Source organism: Mastigoproctus giganteus, chromosome 5 (assembly GCF_048544385.1).
Source record: "Mastigoproctus giganteus isolate SK-2022 chromosome 5, ASM4854438v1, whole genome shotgun sequence".
NCBI lineage: Eukaryota > Metazoa > Arthropoda > Arachnida > Uropygi > Thelyphonidae > Mastigoproctus > Mastigoproctus giganteus.
Genome location: NC_143579.1, coordinates 145,185,538 through 145,206,528, shown reverse-complemented (window position 1 = coordinate 145,206,528; position 20,991 = coordinate 145,185,538). Strand labels below are relative to the sequence as shown.

Here is a 20,991-nt window from a genome sequence, read left to right as displayed (position 1 = left end):
AGATGAAATGAAATTGAACTGGCTTCATATTAATGATTTATTTTTTTCAACATTCCTATGAATAGGCACACTGCAGTCACAGCAGCTTGTGCACCATTACACACACACACACACACACACACACACACACACACACACACACACACACACACACACACACACAGGGCGCCTCCATAGCCAGGTGGGAAGGAGCAGTAGTGCGTATCACATGCTTCTTGATTAGACCGGGGTTCGAGCCCGTCACCACCAAATACGGAAGATGCGGAAAGATCAGGGGATGATCACCGCATATCCCGGAGCAATATGGCCTTAGTTGCTAATGCTCCTAAAAACCAAATAACAAACAAACAAACTCTTCGTGCTTTGTCGCTAATTACACATGCAGTGCTATGACATCTGCAAGAAACGACAGTATCCATTCATAATACACTATCAAATCTGACTTGGCTCAGGATCTCAACGAGTACAAGCGTGAGATGGTAATGCTGCACATTCCATTTTGCAATGAGGAAACAGATACTGTCACAGATGAAATATGTCAAGATCTACGACGACAACGAAGAGCTCATACTAGATCGTAAATTGTATGAATCGGACTTGGACATTCACAAAATGATTGAAATATGTAAGACTATGTATATCACCATTGTCTTGTATATCAAGATATCTACAGGGATGGGATACACTTAAATAGAAAGGGTGCAAGAATATTTGCTGATGCTATCGAGGCAGTGTTAGGTGGGTCGGAAAACTGCTAGCTTGGAGGGAGACAAAGACCAATAGATTGACAGTAGCCACTGGCAGAGGTGAAAGAGATTCTTGCACTGCTTCTATTAGAATGAGCAGAAGCCTGAAAAACAAGATGCATGATATTTCAGAGACTGCTGGGAGCCATTGCGGTACAAGTAACCACATGGGTTGTGTTAGGGTAGCTAAGAATAGAAACAGGTGCAGGTATACTTGCGTGTACACCAATGCTAGGAGTTTAGTAAATAAATTTGATGAATTTGAGGTATTGCTCAAAACATCAAAGGCAGATATTGTTGGGATATCAGAGACGTGGTGTCACACAGATATAAGGGATGCAGAACTGGAATTTGGGGAGTACAACGTCTACAGAAAGGATAGACAGGATAGGAAGGGGGGAGGGGTTATGCTATTAGTTAAGAAACACATAAAAACCAAGGAAGTGAAGCCAGTCGACATCGCTGGACAGTGCAGTGTTGAGTCAGTTTGGTGTGACATAAGCATTGGGAGATCAAAATTGAGAGTAGTAGTGTGCTATAGGCCTAATGACTCTGATGAGTATAATAAGAAACTGTACAGGGAAATAGAGTGGGCCAGTAAATCAGAGAGTCTTATAATGGGAGATTTTAATTTCCCAGATATTGACTGGAATTTGGGGGCTGGTCACTCACACACTAGCAGGGCTTTTGTGGATTTATTGGATGATTGTTTTCTACATCAGCATGTTCGGAAGGCAACTAGAGGGAGTAATACTCTTGATTTGATTATCAGCAGTGATTCTTCATGCATTAAGAATCTGCAGATAAATGAACCACTAGGTGGCAGTGATCACAGTGTGCTGAAGTGGGATTTACTCAAAGAGGTAACTACCATTAGGGGTAAAGGGAAGGGTTATTGCTTCCGTAAAGGCGACTACGATGGACTGAGACAGTATTTAAATTCTATACAGTGGGACCAACTGATGATGTTACCAACAGCAAATTCAAAATGGGAAGCATTCAAAGAACTTATCTTGGAAGCTACTAAGCTTTACATACCAACTAAGAAATATTGTTCAAGGTTTAGGCCAAAATGGATGTCAGATGAACTAATGAGGCATATGGCAGAGAAGAAAAATGCATGGGATACTTACAAATTAACACATGACACAGAAGCCTATGATAGATACAAGTTGATATGCAACCAAGTTACAAAGGAGGTTAGGCAGGCGAAGGCAGATTACGAGAAATCCTTGGCAAGGGATGCAAAGAAAAACAGCAAAGAGTTCTTTACTTATGTAAACTCTAGAAGGAAGGGGATGAATCAGATTGGTCCACTTGATATTATTGATGGGTCAACTGTTGATGATCCTGCTCAGGTAGCTAACAAACTAAATGAATATTTTGCATCGACATTCACACATGAGGAGTTATTCAGCGAAGGGAATGCCAGAGGTGTATTCAACTCTAGCAGTAAGCTACAGAATCTTGAAATAACTGGGAGTAAAGTGGAGGAGAAACTGTTGAAGATAAACACAAGAAAGGCACCCGGGGTGGATGGGATCTATCCAGTTATATTAAAGGAGGCAGCAAAGGAGGTAAGCAAACCCTTAGCCATAATTATGAGAGCTTCCCTAGACTCAGGGGAGGTACCGATAGACTGGAAATGTGCAAATGTGACCCTAATTCACAAAAGAGGATCAAAGGCTGACACAAGTAATTATAGACCTGTGAGCTTAACTTCTGTTCCAGGAAAATTAATGGAGGCACTGGTTAAAGAAGCACTGCAGGATCATTTAGACAAGGCTTCAGTTATAGCTCGGACACAGCATGGCTTTGTTAAGGGGAAGTCTTGCCTGACCAATTTGATTGGATACTATGATGCAGTCACAAAAGAACTGGATGCAGGGAATAACTTTGATATTATATACTTGGATCTTAGAAAGGCTTTTGATACTGTTGCACATGGAAGACTGCTACACAAATTGGAGCAGTGTGACATTGGAGGCAAATTGCTGCTATGGATAAAGGGGTGGTTGAGGGGGAGAAGACAGAGAGTGGTAATCAATGGACACTGCTCATCGTGGACTAATGTTATTAGTGGAGTACCTCAGGGCTCAGTGTTGGGTCCATTATTGTTTTCTGTATTTATAAATGATATTGATGATGGTATATCAAGCTTAATGTCCAAGTTTGCAGATGATACAAAGGTTGGCAGGGTTGTCAAGGACACTACTGACACTATGCTGCTGCAACAGGATCTGGAAAGGTTGAGCAGATGGGCTGAGAGGTGGCAAATGAAGTTTAACATTGACAAATGTAAAGTACTACATATGGGAAACAGCAACCCCGGAGCAACGTATCAACTCTGTGGTACTACACTGACAGTGGTAGAGAATGAAAGGGACTTGGGGGTGGTTGTGCAGGCAGATATGAAGTTCTCTGAGCAGTGCAGTCGGGCTGCAAGAGTAGCTCATGGAGTATTGTCAATGATATACAGGAATTTTTCCAGCAGAGATAAGGAGGTGATTATTCCCTTGTATAAGGCAATGGTCAGGCCACACCTAGAGTACTGTATACAGGTCTGGAGGCCTCATTTCAAGAAGGATGTAGAGCTGCTGGAACAAGTACAGAGAAGGGCAACAAGATTAGTGAATGGAACAAAGGGGTGCTCTTACGAAGAAAGGCTTAAGTTTTGCAAATTACAGTGTCTGGAGACTAGGCACCAGCGAGGTGATCTTATAGAGGTGTATAAAGCCTTGAATGGTTTGAGCATGCTCAATGCTGATGGGATTGTTCCTCTCGCTCAGAATAATCACCTGAGAGGGCATAAATTCAAATTGAGGAAAGACAGATGTAGGATAGACGTGCGGAAATTTGCCTTTAGCCAGCGGGTGGTTGGTTGGTGGAACAGACTTCCATCCCTTGTAGTGGAGATTGATAGCCTAAATAAGTTTAAGGCTCAGCTGGACAGGTATTTTGAACGAACAGAGGGGTGAAGTGGGTTTTTTTTTTTTTTTGGCTGATGCTGCATAAGCTTGCTTTCTTGCATCAAATGCCTCTACTAATGCTAATGATGACCATTACGAAGCTTGCAGTAATGACCTGCATAGCCTTGTAAAGCGACTGCGAGAAGAAAAACCCTTTAACCCCTTTGAAACTTTTACAATCACTCAAACAGTGACATGAATGAGGATCTAAAGCTCGCCATGCTCAACAGACTCAAATCAGTTGCAAAGAAAGGTGAAAACTTGATGACCAATGAGGACTTCTGCTGCAACTTAATGAGAATGGTAAATGACAAACAAAAGATTCTACTCATACGTGTAATTTGGAGTCTGTTTTCTCCCAATCGCGAACTGATTCAAATATTTTTGACTGGTCCAACTTGGTTGCAGAAAAATATTTATGATTTGCCTCTTGGTGAAACTATACAGCTGCTTCAGTAATACAGACGTGTACTGTAACACCTACATTATATGCCTTCAACTGGTAAGGCTGAAGCGCCTGTAATTTAATGACTATGAGTTTATGTGCAGACTTCATAAACTCTGCACATCCAAGGTCACTGCCCTCAATATATCCATTTCTCTGGTTACCAAAAGGTTTCTGCCATGGGTAGCAATAGTTAGCACAAAGTCACCTAAGTGGTATGCCCTGAATCATAAATGTTTTTCTGCAACCAGCTGGTTTATGCCAGCTCTGAGCAAATCCAAGATCACTTCCCATAATCTTTTGGTTTAAATACTTTACTTTACTTTTATTTTTGCAAGATATCCATTTCTCCGGTTACCAAAAGGTTTCTGCCACGGGTGACAATGGTTAGCCCAAAGGCATCTGAATGGTATGCCCTGAATCATAAATGTTTTTAGTCATCAGCTGGTTTATGCCAGCTCTGGACACATCCACCTCCCATGATCCTTTGTGCAATTGCCTCTCTGAACTTTGTTTTTTTTTTGTTTCTTTGTTTTGAAACAGGAATGAAGTCAAATGATGTCATTTCCACATCGCAAAATCGTGACAAATTGATTTTATTACTGTCTGAAATTTAGTAGGTGCCACCAAATATTTTGATACTACAAAGTTTAGTTATGTTTAAGCATTCATACTGCCAGAACGACTAAAGTGAGCTCTTAAGAAACAAACAATCAATAGAGTTATCATTTAAACTCAACCAAAGAACTTAATATCAATGTAGACAAGGTTGCTCAAACACCGAAGCAACCCCTTCCACCCTGGCATGCTCATGTTCCGGTATGTGACTTGTCCCTTAGAAATTGGGGAAAGTCGGACACTTCATCGTCTGTCTACCTGCAGCTTTACTCAGCACACCGAGCTGAACATTCTGACTTTGCGCCAGTTTACACAGACGGCTCGAAGTCGGAATCATATGTGGGATCTGCTGCTGTCTTTACAGACAGCACTACATCGGAGCAGATTCCCTCTGAATGCAGCATATTTACTGCAGAGCTGCACGCTATAGAGTTAGCCTTGGATCACATTAGTGAATGCCAATACCAACGGTTCATTTTATATTCAGACTCTCTCAGCGTGTTACAGGCTTTAATAACTGTGAGATATAATTCTCATCCAGTTCTGTCTAGCATTCAGCAGAAGATTCACTTTCTCCATGAACGTGAATATAATATCCGCTTCTGCTGGATTCCCAGCCACATTGGGATTAGGGGAAATGATTTGGCTGACACCGCAGCCAAGTCAGCAATCCCCAATAATAATCGCTGCCTGTCAGTCCCCTATACAGACTACAGGCAAATAATACATGAAAGGATACACTCCCAATGGCAGGATTCGTGGAATAGACAGACTGCGAATAAACTATATTGTATAAAGCCTGTAATCAAACCATGGCAGTCTAGTCTGCGCAGGAATCGTAAGGAGGAAGTTGTTCTTGCCCGGACCCGCATAGGACATAGTCATTTGACTCATTCGTTTTTGCTGAGGGCTGATGACCCTCCTATGTGTGAGTCCTGTGGCACAATTTTATCCTTGAGACACATTTTAATTGATTGTCCAGATTTTAGTAATATCCATTTTACCGCTTTTAATCATCTGACTGAGCCGTATACACTCAGTCAGATTTTATCCGACAATGACAATGTGTCTGCTGTTTTTAGCTTTTTAAAATCAATAAATATTTTTGCTCGTATATAAAATTTACATTTTTCTTTTATATATTTGTTATACCTTTTGACATAATGACCTAACTAATTAGGTCACTGAAAGTTTAAATTTTTTTATAAATGACATGATCTTGGTGCATTATAGCCTTAGTAGCTAATGCGCCAATAAAATCAAAACCAACCCAACATTTAAACTCAACCTAATTTTGGTACATATTTGATTAGTGGCAGAAAAACGCCCTTTCGAGTTCTATGCTGGATGATGTGCTGAGATAGTCGTAGATGATCTCAGTCCATATTTTCTAGGCTTGGAACTTTTTTTAGCAGGAATAGTTAAAAGTATTTCATTAATTGCCAACTCAAATTTATCTTTTAAAATCTCATTAGTCAAGAAATTTCTTATATTGGAAAGAATTTGCAGAACGCTGATGTTCTGTTTCATGTTGGACTTCCAAGGTTGAATTCTGTTTGTCATTTTCTGAAGGAGAAATAAGTTTTATTAAGCGAAGTATAATTTTCACTATAGTATCTTTACTGAGTCTGAGAGAGAGAGAGCAAAGAATGGGGATAAGAAATAAAGAAGAGAGCAAAGAGTGCAGATAAGGAATTCTTCACATATATAAATGTAAAGAAGCGAAGGACAAATCAGATCGGTCCCATATGTAATTGCATGGGATAGTATTAGATACCATAACTTATGTTGCAGGTGAACTCTACAGTTACTTTGCATCCATATTTATAGAAGAAAAACCTTTATGTCAGTGATCACACATGGGAATGAAGTGGAGAAATATGTAATTAATGATATTGAAATTTCACATGATTATTTAATGAAAAGCCTTTTGGCCTACAGACGAGTAAGACTCCCGGGGTTGATGACATATACCCTATAACCTTAAGGGAAGCAGCAAGTGGATATTGAATTAGTATATTGAACCATTAAGGCCAGTAATGAGATCATCACTGGGCTTGGAGAGATTGTTGGATTGGAAAACTGCCAGTGTATCGGCAATACATAAAGGCGGTTCTAGTGAAGTGGGAAATTACCGACCAGCCAGTCTAACTTCAGTAGTAGGGAAAATCATAGAGGCAATGATCAGTGGTGGAATTCGGGATCATTTAGATAGAAATGGAATTCTGAAGAATAAACAGCATGGTTTTGTAAAGGGAAAATCATGTTTAACAAATCTGGTTAGCTATTTTGACAGGGTCACTTGTGAGCTGAGTTAGGGAATAATTTCGACATTGTGTATTCAGATTTCAGCAAAGCATTTGACTCAGTCCCACACGAGTGGTTACTTTATAAGCTGAAGCAGTTTGAAATCACAGAAAATCCTTAGATGGGATAGCAGGATGGCATCAGGCAGAGGGTTGAGATAAATGGTTATTCTTCAGATTGGGTTAATGTAAGAAGTGGGGTTCCCCACGGAACCCCACTTCTTACATTAACCCAATCTGAGGAATATGGTCCCCCATCAGTATTGAGACCAGTGTTGTTTTTGATTTTCTTAAATGAAATTGATGAAGGATAGAGGACATGATGCTAAATATGCAGATGATATAAAGATCGGTAGTGTAGTTAATGATCAACACCAAGCAGGTGTTGATCATTAAGTGAGTAGTGAAAGAAAGGGACTTGGGAGTTACGATACAGTCAGACATGTAGTTCTCTGAGTATTGTGGACAAGTTGCAAGTAAGGTCCATGGTGTCTTATCAGTGATTTATCGAACATTTGCTAGTAGGGATAAGGACGTCATAATCGCATTATATAATGCTGTTGTTACACCATACTTGGAATACTGTGTTCAGGTATAGAGACCACACCCAAAAAAAGACATAAAGGGTACAAAGGACTGGTAACTCGCATGATGAGATCAGAAAAAGGGTGACCGCATGAGGAAAGACTTCAAATATATGGTTTTCAAAGCTTGGAAACTAGGCACCTTAGAGGAGACTTGATTGAGGTATTAAGTCTGTGATCGGAAAAAGTAAAGTGAAAGCACTAAATTTTCAGTTATAAATGATTCTAGAACTAGAGGCCATAAATTAAAGTTATGGGGGGGGGGGAGAAGTTTAGACTGGATTGAAGGAAGTTTTATTTTAACCAGCTACCTTAGGCCTTCTTGCACCATATATGGCCATTACTAATACTAAATAATTTCCAATTGTATTGTGTCCCACTTTGCAAATACTGAAGAACCTGTGATAAATGTTTACACCTCTGTGAAGTACTGAGTTTCAATGCTGTATCAGATTCTGTAGCTATTTCAGAATTTTGATTGCCAAGGGTTTCATCATAAATTTTATGTTAGCATCTGCGGTTAAAAGATTTGCTTCTTTGCGGCATAGTGCATCTACCACTAACTTTGTAGGAATTAATGTAGATATAGCCGCAGATAATAAATTAAATTCATCCTCACAAAAATAAATGCTTGAATCTAAATCAATTAAAGCTTTCTGCACACAGTATCCCAACTCAAAAAGCTTTCAAGCATGGACAATAAACTGTTCCAGTGAGCTTTGGAATCTAATTGCATGACGGTTTATTCGCCAAATTCTGCTGCAGTATACTTTTGTAAATATTTATCATTTTTGGTTGGTGGTTATAAAAACACCTTTATATGATTAAATTATATAATATCGGTGTTTAAATACACCATAGACAACTCTTTAAAAAACTACAAAGTAGTTGTTGTGGGCATCATTTGCTCTTTCTCATAATGTGCTCTGCCTTCATTTTAAAATTATTTTAAATGATTAAATTATAAACAATTATTTTTTAAATTAGTACCGAGAAACTGGTATTTTTGTATCCATACCGGAAAAAAATTACTGGGATCTCAGTTTTGTAAGCCCTAGTTGTTAGGCGTGATGAAATATTTTTCATTATTTAATTTCAGAGATATTGCAATGGCTAAAAACTGTTAGTGTATAATATAATGCTTTGATGTTAATTTCAATTAAAATGTATTTTATTTGGTATACTGATTCATATTTGATATCTGGTTTTGATGACAGCCTAAAGACAATATATACAGTAAAGAACCAGCTTCAATTCCAAGAACTCCATCACACATTTTGGTACAAGAGAATCTTAATCCTGAAAGTCAGCATCTGGAAGGTATGTAAATGTATATTCATTGGATGCTGCTTATTATTATCATTATCACTGTTATTTTTATGAGCTTCTGATTGTAATCTAATAGGGAATATTGATGAATGTTGAAATCTGCTTAAACACTAATTTCCTCTGCATAATCTGACCATTTTCCACTCTGTTCTGATCTTAATCTTTAAAAATCTGATAAAATTTAGTTAAAATAGTTGATTGTTGGAACAAACTTCTATTTTGTGTAAGTGGTTATTTTGAATAAATTCAAGGAAAAACTAGACAAACTATTAGAGGAGATGGACAGGTAATATGGGAAGTGTTTCTTTCCTATTTTTGTTGATGCTGTATAAGCTTGTTTTCTTGCATTATTTGCTAATATTAATACAGTACAAATTTAGTACTAAAAAGAATAAATGCGCAAGGCATAATATGCTATGGATTGGTAATTCACTATAAGAATATCATTGATATGTCACCGTATTTTATATTTTTCTGTAGTAATAGAGTGGTGGTGGTATCCCCTGAGAATAAGTAACAGGGGATACCACCACCTCCATTGGTGAAGTGTTATGTATTCGAGGTAGAATCTGCAGAAGTAATGTGAATGGCATCCTTAAATTGATGCCATTTACATTACTGTGAAAAATATGGTGATATATCACTGATATTCTTATAGTACAGATTTAGATAATTGCTCTGCAAACATTGTAGCTTCATTAGAACTTCAGCAAAGAACTAAAGTTCTATTAGAGTGAAAAAATTCTCTAATCTGTGGATTAGAGAATTTTTTCACTTTTCTCCACCTATGGACAACTTTAGACCACAGAAGTTGGCCATAATTTTTAATAATAATTTATGGTTTAGACAATTTTTTACTGATACATAGTCTCAGCATAATTTTTGCTAGAATTTAGACTAATGTGATTCTGATAATATATAGTAAATTTACTGTAGTGGGCACACAAATTCTAGATGTAATATAGAATAATAATACAAAATTCAGTGCAGAAACTCTGGTTTGGTTTTATTATTTAGTTATTTATTTTTTAATCATATGCATTTATTTCATGAGTGGTATATAAATAGTAACATCAATCAAACATAGCTGCACATTGGAAAAAGCATTTTATATGCTTTCCTCATGGCATGTTACAGACATTATTTTAATTATACCCTTTTTATTATATTATGCAACTTCAAAAATTTTAAATATGGTATATGAATGTGAAGATGGATGTGTAAATTAACAAAATGCCATAAGTAATAGGAGAATGACAGTAGAAATTGGAGATATTGTAAGCATGAAAAAGAGAAAAAGAATGTGAAAAGCCTATATGTGATTCTGGTAATATATATTAAATTTACTGTAGTGAGCACACAAATTCTACATGTAATACAAAATGCAGTGTAGAAACTCTGGTTTGGTTTTATTATTTAGTTATTTATTTTTTAACCATATGCATTTATTTCATGATTCATCTTTGTGTTATATAAATAGTAACATCAATCAAACGTAGGACATTGGAAAAAGCATTTTATATGCTTTCCTCATGGCATATTACAGACATTATTTTAATTATACACTTTTTATTATCTTATGCAACTTCAAAAATTTTAAATCCGGTATACAGGAATCCCTCGATTAGTGCAATTAATTGGTTCCATGAAAATGGCAGCTGTGTGAAATCGCGCTAATTGAAGTTAATAATCAATACAAAATAGCCTAATTCATTCCAAGACTTACAATATAACAATCAATATTTTTAAAAATATGTTTTTTTTATGGCAATTTAATGTACAGCAGTATAAAAGCAAAGGATAATTATAAATATCTGCAGTACAGTAATCAAAAGTTTATTGAAATTAAAAAATTACAATATATAACTCACTTTATTTCTTTGTAAAATATTTCAAAAGGCAGGTTTGCGCAGACTTTTCTTTCTTCTTTTCATCATAAATTTGCTTGTATGGATACACATCTTTTTCATTGTTCCTGCAAATTTGCATACTGAGCTCGATATCTGGATCTGCATCCATGATTAGTTGTTTCAAATTTTCAGCTGCACGAAATATTCCTTCAAGTTTTTTAATGTCAACTTCCTTTCTTGAACATTTTCTTTCCTTGCAAATTTCCACCTCTTCATATGCTCGTTCATCAATACTAAGGAGGTCAGAATCACTTAATTGTTCTGAATGTGATTCCAGCAATTCGCAAACATCACTGTTGTCGATTTCATCAAAGCCTAGATCTCTTTCAATATTTGCTATTTCATCAATAACAATGTTGACATGAGTGAAACTACAGAAATCATATGTGGCAAAATATGCTTCCAAACTGCTCTCATATTGCTGGATGTTACTTCAGACCGTGACTCATGAATATTGTCTGTTGCTTTCCTGATGTTGTAATTTCTCCAAAATTCAACTAAAGAAACTGCACCATTTACAGTTGTTGCTTCAATTACTTGCACAAATGTTCTGCATAAATAATAGGCCTTAAAAATAGTGGTTATGCCTTTATCCATAGATTATAAAAGACTTGTCGTATTTGGAGGTAAAAAAATAACTTTCGTGTTTTCACACAAATCAGAAAGTGCTGGTGGGTGGCCTGGGACATTGTCTAAAATTAATAAAATTTTGAATGCTAGATTATTTTTTTAACAGTAGGCCTTAACTTTTCGGACAAAAATAGCTAGTGAACCACTTTTCAAATAAAGCTTTTGTGACCCAAGCTTTTCTATTAGAGCATCAAACAACAGAGGCTTGCTTTATTAAAACCTTTACCGAAAAATCTGGGAGTTTCACTTTTATAGATAACCATGGGTTTTAATTTCAAATTGCCTTCTGCATTGCCTCCCAATAAAAGTGTTATTCTATCTTTGGAAACTTTATAGCCTGGTTGAGCCTTTTCCTTTTTTGCTAGAAAGGTTTTTTTTTGGCATTCGTTTCCAAAAAAGGCCTGTTTCATCAACATTAAATATTTGTTGATCTGTGTAGCCGCAGTCATCAACATTTTTCTTTAAAATTTTGGGATATTTCATGGCTGCATCTTTATCTGCACTTGCCGCTTCTCCAGTCCATGCAACATATAGTCCTGTTCTTTTCTTAAAATGTTCAAACCAGCCTTTACTGCAGTGAAATTTTTTTCCGTTTCTGCTTTAATCACTTTTTATTTTGAAGAACTTGCTTCAAAATTTTCTTCAGTTACCGCTCTACCCAAGTTTTCTATTGTTGGCTTTTCCTTTAACATTGCAAAAATACTCAGAGCTTTTATTCTTATGGTCATTGTGCAGATTGGAATTCTTGTTTGATTGCAGTCTTCTATCCAAATGGCTAAAAATGTTCCATCTCAATCATCATAACCCTTCTGTTTCTTGTAGTTTGTGTGCATCTGACAATGAAGCAAGCTTACCTTTTTCTTTATATGCACTGGCCTTACTTAAAATCATCTGAACCATTGATTCAGGCATTCCAAGATATCAAGAAATTTGTATTTTACTCTCACCGTCTTCAAATCTTTTTATGACTTCAATTTTTTTCATCTAACATTATCACTTTTCTATTCTTTTTACCAGAGGCACTATCAGATACACTTTTCCTCTTATCCATAGTTAATAATTACGTAATATATAAAAATTTAATAGAAATTAATGTAATTAATTAGTATGCACTGTAATTAATGGCGGGAGATACATGGGAGTCTGCACGTTAACACGCAATGCAAGAACAACTGAAAGCAACTGATCTGCATGTAGTTAATAAATGCGGTGCGGCCGGCATTGTCCTTCAGAGTGCATAATGTTAGAAAATATTTCAGTTGTTGTAATAATACAAGTTCGAAATAATCCGTTCCCTTTTTATCTCCTTATGGTAGAAAAACAAACTAGCTTCCCACATTGTATCTTGTGTTCGTTTTTGTTTATTTCTCGATGGAGAAGGTGTGATGCAATGCAAACTAAACAGTAACTCCCTTTTGTGAACAGAGCCGCACGCTCACTAAGAAAACAAGTGATGTATTTCTATAATGTTCTGTAATATTATGCATACTTTAGCAGTGTATTTACATTCGTAGCTTAGTACTGACTTTCGTAGCATCACCAGCTTCAGTTTCTTTAGGCCAAGCCAAAATACCGCACTAATCGAAAATTGGTAGCTAAATATAAACCGCGTTAATTCAAGTCTCACGCTAATCGAGGGATTACTGTATATATACAGTGCATTCCAGTTATTTGGGCCACCGGTTAATCGGGGCAGCCGTTTATTTGGGGCAAATCTTAAAAAACAGAAACCAATCGAGAAAATAGCCGGGGTTTACTTCGCTTAATTGGGACAAAATGCCGTTTAATCGGGGCAGGAGACCTCAGTACTGGAGATTACCCTGCGATTGTCTCCGACCGTACCACATAGTTCGATCGGATTTCTGGAGGTCACAACCATAAAACAATAAAAACAATTAGCAATTAGCAGTCACCTGTGTATTGGCAGTCATCTGTTTATTGGGCTTTTCTGTTAGTGCAATCTATCATAAACGGACAGTAAACTCGATCTTATTGAATTGGCGATAATACCGACAGCTGGAATTCTGTGGGTTATTATGGTGAAATGTGTTTACACTTCCATGGAATCTTTAATCATATAAAAAAAATAATTTTCAGAATCTTCTCTTCATTTCTATTTTTAAAGCTTTGTAACTCGTTACTCCGTTCTCACTTGCGGTGCATATTGTGTTACTTGCAATTTGTGTGTGCCATGTTTTTTGTTATTGATTGCTTATCTTTTTACTGTTTTAAATTTTAACCCCCACCCACAAATGTCAGTGAACAGAAATGTCAACTAATTTAGTTAGTATGTACATATTACAGTGCGTATTAATTATTCCGATTTTCACGTACATTCTTCCGAATTTCACGTATCATTTAATTTTTTAATTGGTAAGGTAATAAAAGAGTAAATTTGTGCTTAATATCCTATTTTTGCTAATTAGAATCGCTGTTTAATTGAATTAAAATTCAATTCACGAACATGATCACAATGACCGGCGCTTACTACACATCGTATAGTGAACAGTACTTTACTATGGTGAGTTCGTCGTAACGTGATTTGATTGTACAGTGAACCAATTGTAAAAAGGGGGGGGGGTACATTGTATTTTTAACTATTTACGTGAAACTTCGGATAATTGGGGCAGCTGCTTAATCGGGCCAAAATGCACTAGTCCTGATGTGTCCCAAATAACCGGAATCGACTGTATATGTGTATATATATATATATGTGAGGTGGAATTAATAGTCTGTTAAAAGTGATAATGAATTAAGCAAAATTATAGGCTGAACTGAAAAGCCAATTACAGAGAAGGGAACCGTAAAGCAAAAAATTATTAAATCAATATAAGGAGTAATAGCCAGCATCAGATATGGGTGGATAATTTTGTTTATAAGTCCAAAAAAAGGGGTAGGGCAAATATAATATTAAAATCTGATGTTAGCTAAAAATCAATATTGATACATCATCAGGTATTTCATCAATCAGCTTCAAATTCAAATATCCGCTACTAATTTCTTAAATGCAGATCTCGAGGTAATTCTCCAGTGGGGCAAAGACAACTTAGTTGATTTCAGTCCTTCTAAAACTCAGTCTTGTCTTATATCTTGCAAAAAGGATTCTTCTGATCTTATGCTTATCTTTGGTGACACTCTGATTCTTAGGCAAGTTGATATATCTCTTGTGGGGATTACCCTGGCTTCTGATCTCTCTTGGCAAAAGCACATTACAAATATTGCTTCCTCTGCAGCTAAAAAACTTGGTTTTCTCTTTCACTCTCGGCGTTACTTTTCTTCCAAATAGCTGTTCACTCTGTACAAATTGCAAATCCATCCTACCATGGAATATTGTTCCAACATGTGGGGGCAATACCCCCAAAGCCTCTCTCAGGCTTCGATATTGCATTCAGAAGAGGGCAGTTAGATTAATTAATGACTCATCTCTAACTGAGTCTCTCCAATTGCTGTCTCATAGATGTACTGTTTCTGCTGCATGTGTTTTCTACAGATACTTCCACGGGCACTGTTCTTCTGAATTTGCTTCTATAATACCCGTTCTCTCTTTCAAAACAGTCCGAACATGTGCCATCAACATCCATTTACTGTCCAACTTCAAACTCGCAGAACCAACTTTTCATCTTCCTCATTTATTCATTCAACTGCCGTTTTCTGGAACAACCCTCCTTTATATGTATTTCTTGAAAATACAGAAGTTCTTCCTGTCTACAGAAGTTCAAGTCTAATGTCAACAAATATCTTCTCTTGTCTTCTCAACCTCCAACCCAAGCATGGTAATAAGTACTATAGGTTCTAATACCTCTTGTGTTTGGGGTTTTCATAAAAAAAAAAAAAAAAACTTCATCAGGGGACTACACCTGATCAATCGAATCCTGGAATTTTCAAACTTAAATTCCAGGTATCTACTTGAAAATTACTTAAATTCCTAGTATCGATTTTATACTCTATTTTAGCAGTATATTTAAATTCCTAGTATCGATTTTATACTCTATTTTAGCAGATATTTTAGCAACTATCTACTTTTTTTTATAAGGCTTTCAGTTTTTATTTTTGTCTCTTTTTATTTTTCTGCTGTTATTGTTTCAGCTTCTTACAATGCAAGCATTTGATATTAGTCTCCTTTTTTCCTACTAACTCTCTCACAGTCAGGGTCCTTACTAAAAGGATGGACTTTACGATCCCAGCTAGCTCAGTAATTTTAATATATTTTTCTTAACTTTCTATCTTTATACTTTATACTCCTTTTTTCCTGTTCGTAAAGCTATTAGTGCAATACAAGAGTGATACGAACCTCCATACTGTCCTTAATCGCTTGCTATCTTTACCCTTTTTTATCTAAACTTTTATCCCTTCCCTATCCTCAATTTCACCATTTTCTTGCACTAAATTTTATTTATTCATATTCTCCTTAAATTTATTCTAAGTCATATCATTCACTGATAACCACTTATTTTTGCCTCTAGGTTACACTGTAAACACTTTTTTTAAAATTTTTATTTTATTACCACTTTGGCGCCTTTGTAGCCAGGTGGGCAGGAGCAGCAGTGCATAGCACATGCTTCTTGATTAGACCAGGGTTCGAGCCCTTGACCACCGAATACGGAGGATGCGGAAAGGTCAGGGAATGACCGCCACATATCCCCGGAGGAATATGGCCTTAGTTGCTAATGCTCCTAAAAACCAAATAACATAACATAAATAACATTACCACTTTACCCCTTAATTCACCTTAATTTATTTTGTTATAAAATATACAGTGCATTGGGACTACCTTGTCCATATTTTGTGAAAGTTATACTGCTTAATTCTTTGGCATCTTACTGAAAAACACCGTTAATTTGCTTCATATTACACAAGCATTATGAAATTACCCCTTTTTGATCTCACTCAGTTTTATTCTTAAATTTGCTATTCTTTCACAATCATGGACACGTATAGAAACGCAGCCCTTGGTACTTGATCGGGTGTAGTGTCCCCTGGTGAAATACATGATCATGTATCAATATTTACTTTTAGCTAACATCAGATTTTAATTTTATATTTGCTCTGCCCCTTTTTTGGACTTATAACCAAAATTACCCACTCATATCTGTTGCTGGCTATTACTCCTTATATTAATTTAATAATTTTTTGCATTACAGTTCCCTTCTCTGTAACTGGCTTTTCAATTCAGCGTATAATTTTGCTTAATTCATTATAACATACAGTATTTTCACATGCTTTCTTTCTTTTTATGCCTACAATATCTCCAATTTCTACTATTCTTCTATTAGTTATGACATTTTGTGTAATTTACACATCCATCTTCACACTTTTAATAGACCTATTAATTCCAACTCGCATATATAAACTTTTGTATCCTTTGCTGCTGCTTTGCTCACCCAGGTGCATTTGTCATATCATATTTATTTTTATTTTTACCTCTCCGTTACCACTTCAGTTTTAACCCATTACACACACACATTGCAGAACGAAAACTTCAGAATACCAATGAGATGATGTCCTCTACTAGCTAAAGCTGTCACAAGCTGAAATGATGAATTTAGAAAGAATAAAGTACATAATGACATGAGGATAGAAGTTGAGCATCATATATAAAGCTTAAATAGAATATTGAGAATATATAAAGCTTAAATCCTCCAGGTATAACAGCCAGTTCAGTATTGCCATTTCTTATGGGCTCCAGGAGGCCTCATTTTAGGAAAGACGTAGAGCTGCTGGAATGAGTACAGAGAAGGGCAATGCGATTGGTGAAGGAAACAAAGGGGTGCTCTTACCAAGAAAGGCTTAAGTCCTGCAAATTGCAGTGTCTGGAGACCCGAGAAGAAGTAGAAAGAGAAGTTCAGACAATGATGCTCCATATTTTCAAAGGGAGAGCTACAAGCACTCCAGTGGGAGAAGGAAAATTGTTGTGTTTTGATACTGCTCAATCCAGAAAGGCAGTTGAGCAGTTGTAGCCCCGAAACTATGATACTTTGGTAAGCATACACATTCCTGACTGGCGACAGGGGGCATATTCAGGGGTGGGCAGAAGGGGCATAAGCCCCCCTTAACCAAAAATTTAAAATTAAAGAACACAGGAGGCATTCTAAAAAAACAAATTCAAAAGCATGGTCCCCATGCCCCCCACACGATGGTACCTGTACCTGGTGGCCATTTCCCCCCTTACTTACGAAGATACCTGGATATGCCATTGACTTTTATTTGATTTCTTATTAATTTCTTAAGAGACTTGACTATAATATCTGGACTGATATTTGTCCATGCTGTTTTGACCGATTCACACACTTGTGTGATAGATGCTCTCTTTAATTTGCCAGATTTAGCAAACTTTTTATTCTTATGATCAACTTATTCCATTCATCTCTGAGTAGAAATTTAAATGGCTCATTGACGGACACATCTAGTGGTTGAGATGTCAATCCTTCAGGTGTAACAGCCAGTTCAGTATTGCCATTTCTTATGGGCTCCAGGAGGCCTCGTTTTAGGAAAGATGTAGAACTGCTGGAATGAGTACAGAGAAGGGCAATGAGATTGGTGAAGGAAACAAAGGGGTGCTCTTACCAAGAAAGGCTTAAGTTCTGAAAATTGCAGTGTCTGGAGACTAGGTACATGCAAGGTGCTCTGATTGAGCTGTTTAAGGCTTTGAATGTTTTGATCAAGCCCAATGCTGATGGGATTCTTCCTCTTTCTTAGACTAAGCATTTGAGGGGCCATAAATTCAAATTGAGGAAAGACAGTTATAGAATAGATGTGTGGAAATGTGCCTTTTGCCAATGGATAGTTGATTGTTGGAACAAACTTCCATCTGTTGTGGAAGTTTGATAGCTTAAATAAATTCAAGGAAGAACTGGACAAATATTTGGAGCAAATAGATAGGTGAAATGGGAAGTGTCTCTCTTTCTCTCTCGCTCTCTTTTTTTTTTTTGCTGATGCTATATAAGCTTGCTTTCTTGCATCATATGCCACTGCTAATGAAATGGGTTCTAAATTAGTCAAAAGCAAGAAGTACATTTTTTTATTTTTTATTTATGCTCCAGAGGTATGGTTAAGGTGGGGGGCCTCTGAGTAAAAAAATGTAGGAATCTAGGTTGAGGTGGCTTGGACATGTGGAACGAAGAAGTGAGGAGTATGTGGGGAAGAGGTGTGAAAAGTTGGAGGTGATAAGGAAGAGGGGGAGACCTAAGCTGAGATGGAAGGACAAGGTGGCAGAGGATTTAAAAGAGAGAGGAAGGAGGAGAGAGAGGAAGCCCAGGATATGGAGGAAAAGAATTAAGGATGCAAATGCCGACCCCATATAAATGTGGGAAGAAGGCGAAGATAAAGAAGAAGATTTATGCTCCATTTCATTTTTCCCCATGTTCTGTCTATATTTTCTTCCCAATCTCATCCATCCAACCTTTTTAAATTTTAATTTTTGGGATAATTTTGTTTCATCCATTCAACATGAAAGAACTGCACTGTAATGTGTTTTTTCGTGACTGCTTGTCTTAACTGTTATCACTTTTTCACCTTTTTTTTTTTTTTTTTCCATTGCCCCATTAGAAGGAATGTCAAGATAGGAGTTTCATCAAAATTCCAAATTTGGGTTAGTTCAGTAGTGTTTTGTTTCCTACAATGATTGATCACAAAAAGAAATAAAATAACTTTTTGTCTTCATGTTCTAGGCATTTTCTATGCTTATTTGGTTTTGGCATACATACTTAAATTTTTGCGTTTCATAAATCAATAGCACCACGTTGGGCTCACTTTAAAATAAGCTATACCACTTTCAGATGATTCTTACCATTTTTGTTGTTATAACAATGCCATTCTGTCTATTATTTTCTGCTCATTTCAATAAATCACTTTACTTTTTTTTTTTTTAAACATATAATATAAACAACAAGCATGTGCCCGGTTAGAGAATGTGCATTAGTAAAGGCACATGATGCAAGAAAGCCAGCTTATGTAGCATCAGCCAAAAAAAAACCCTTCTCATTTCACCCATCCACTTGCTCCAAATGTTTGTCTAGTTCTGCCTTAAATCTATTTAAGCTATCAGCTTCTACAACAACAGATGGAAGTTTGAATCAACCACCCGCTGGCTAAAGGCAAACTTCCGCACATCTATCCTACAACTGTCTTTTCTCGATTTGAATTTGTCCTCTCAAGCGATTATTCTGAGCAAGAGGAAGAGTCCCATTAGCATTGAGCATGCTCAAATCATTCAAGGCTTTATGCACCTCAATCTGATCACCTCGCAGGTACCTAGTCTCCAGACACTGTAATTTGCAAAACAGAAGCCTTTCTTCATAAGAGCAACCCTTTGTTCCATTCACTAATCTTGTTGCCCTGCTCTGTACTTGTTCCAGCAGCTCTACATCCTTCTTAAAATGAAGCCTCCAGACCTGTATACAGTACTCAAGGTGTGACCTGACCATTGACTTTTAAAAGGGGATAATCATCTCCTTATCCCTGCTAGAAAAATTCCTGTATATCATTGACAAGACACCATGAGCTACTCTTGAAGACCATCTGCACTGCTCAGAAAACTTCATATCTGCCTGCACAATTACCCCCATGTCTTTTTCATTCTCTGCCACTGTCAGTGTAGTACCACACAGTTGATATGTTATTCTGGGGTTACTGCTTCCCATATGCAGTACTTTGCATTTGTCAATGTTAAACTTCATTTGCAACCTCTCAACCCATCTGCTCAACTTTTCTAGATCCTGTTGCAGCAGTGTAGTGTTATTAACAACCCTGCTGACCTTCGTATCATCTGCAAACATGGACATTAAGCCTGATATACCATCATCAATATCATTTGTAAATTATTATTAATAAATACAGAAAACAACAACGAACCCAACACTGAACCCTGGGGTACTCCACTAATAGCATTAGTCCACAAAGAGCAGTGTCCATTGATTACCACTCTCTGTCTTCTCCCACTTAAGCAGCATATTGCCTCCAATGCCACACACTGCTCCAATTTGTGCAGCAGTCTTCCATGTGCAACAGTATCCAAAGTCTTTCTAAGATCCAAATATATGATATCAGAATTATTCTTTGCATCCAGTTCCTTTGTAAACACATCATAGTATCCAATAAAATTGGTAGGCGCCTCCGTAGCCAGTGGGAAGGAGCAGCAGTGCGTAGCACAGGCTTCTTGATTAGACCTGGGTTCGAGCCCGTCACCACCAAATACGGAGGATGCGGAAAGGTCAGGGAATGACCACCGCATATCCCGGAGTAATATGGCCTTAGTTGCTAATGCTCCTAAAACCCAAATAACAAACAAACAAACAAAATTGGTCAGGCAAGACTTCCCCTTTCATCCCCATTAAGGTTTCATTCCCATTTCATCCACATTAAATATTTGTTAATCAGTGTATTCACCATCTTCATTTATTTTTTTTAAAACATCAGGATATTTAGATGCTGCATCCTCATTTGCACTGGCCCCCTT

The 20,991-nt window shown here is 36.9% G+C and overlaps 1 protein-coding gene across 4 annotated transcripts in view; it reads left to right on the top strand.

The window, feature by feature from the left end:
• LOC150085748 (uncharacterized) overlaps window positions 1–20,991 on the top strand; it is a 639,529-nt gene that overhangs the window by 287,164 nt on the left and 331,374 nt on the right. For all 4 annotated transcript variants that reach the window (XM_090374215.1, XM_090374216.1, XM_090374214.1 and 1 more), the window contains one exon: window positions 8,886–8,988. In XM_090374215.1, the coding sequence (XP_090230341.1) occupies window positions 8,886–8,988 (103 nt within the window). The remainder of the gene's footprint in view (window positions 1–8,885; window positions 8,989–20,991) is intronic.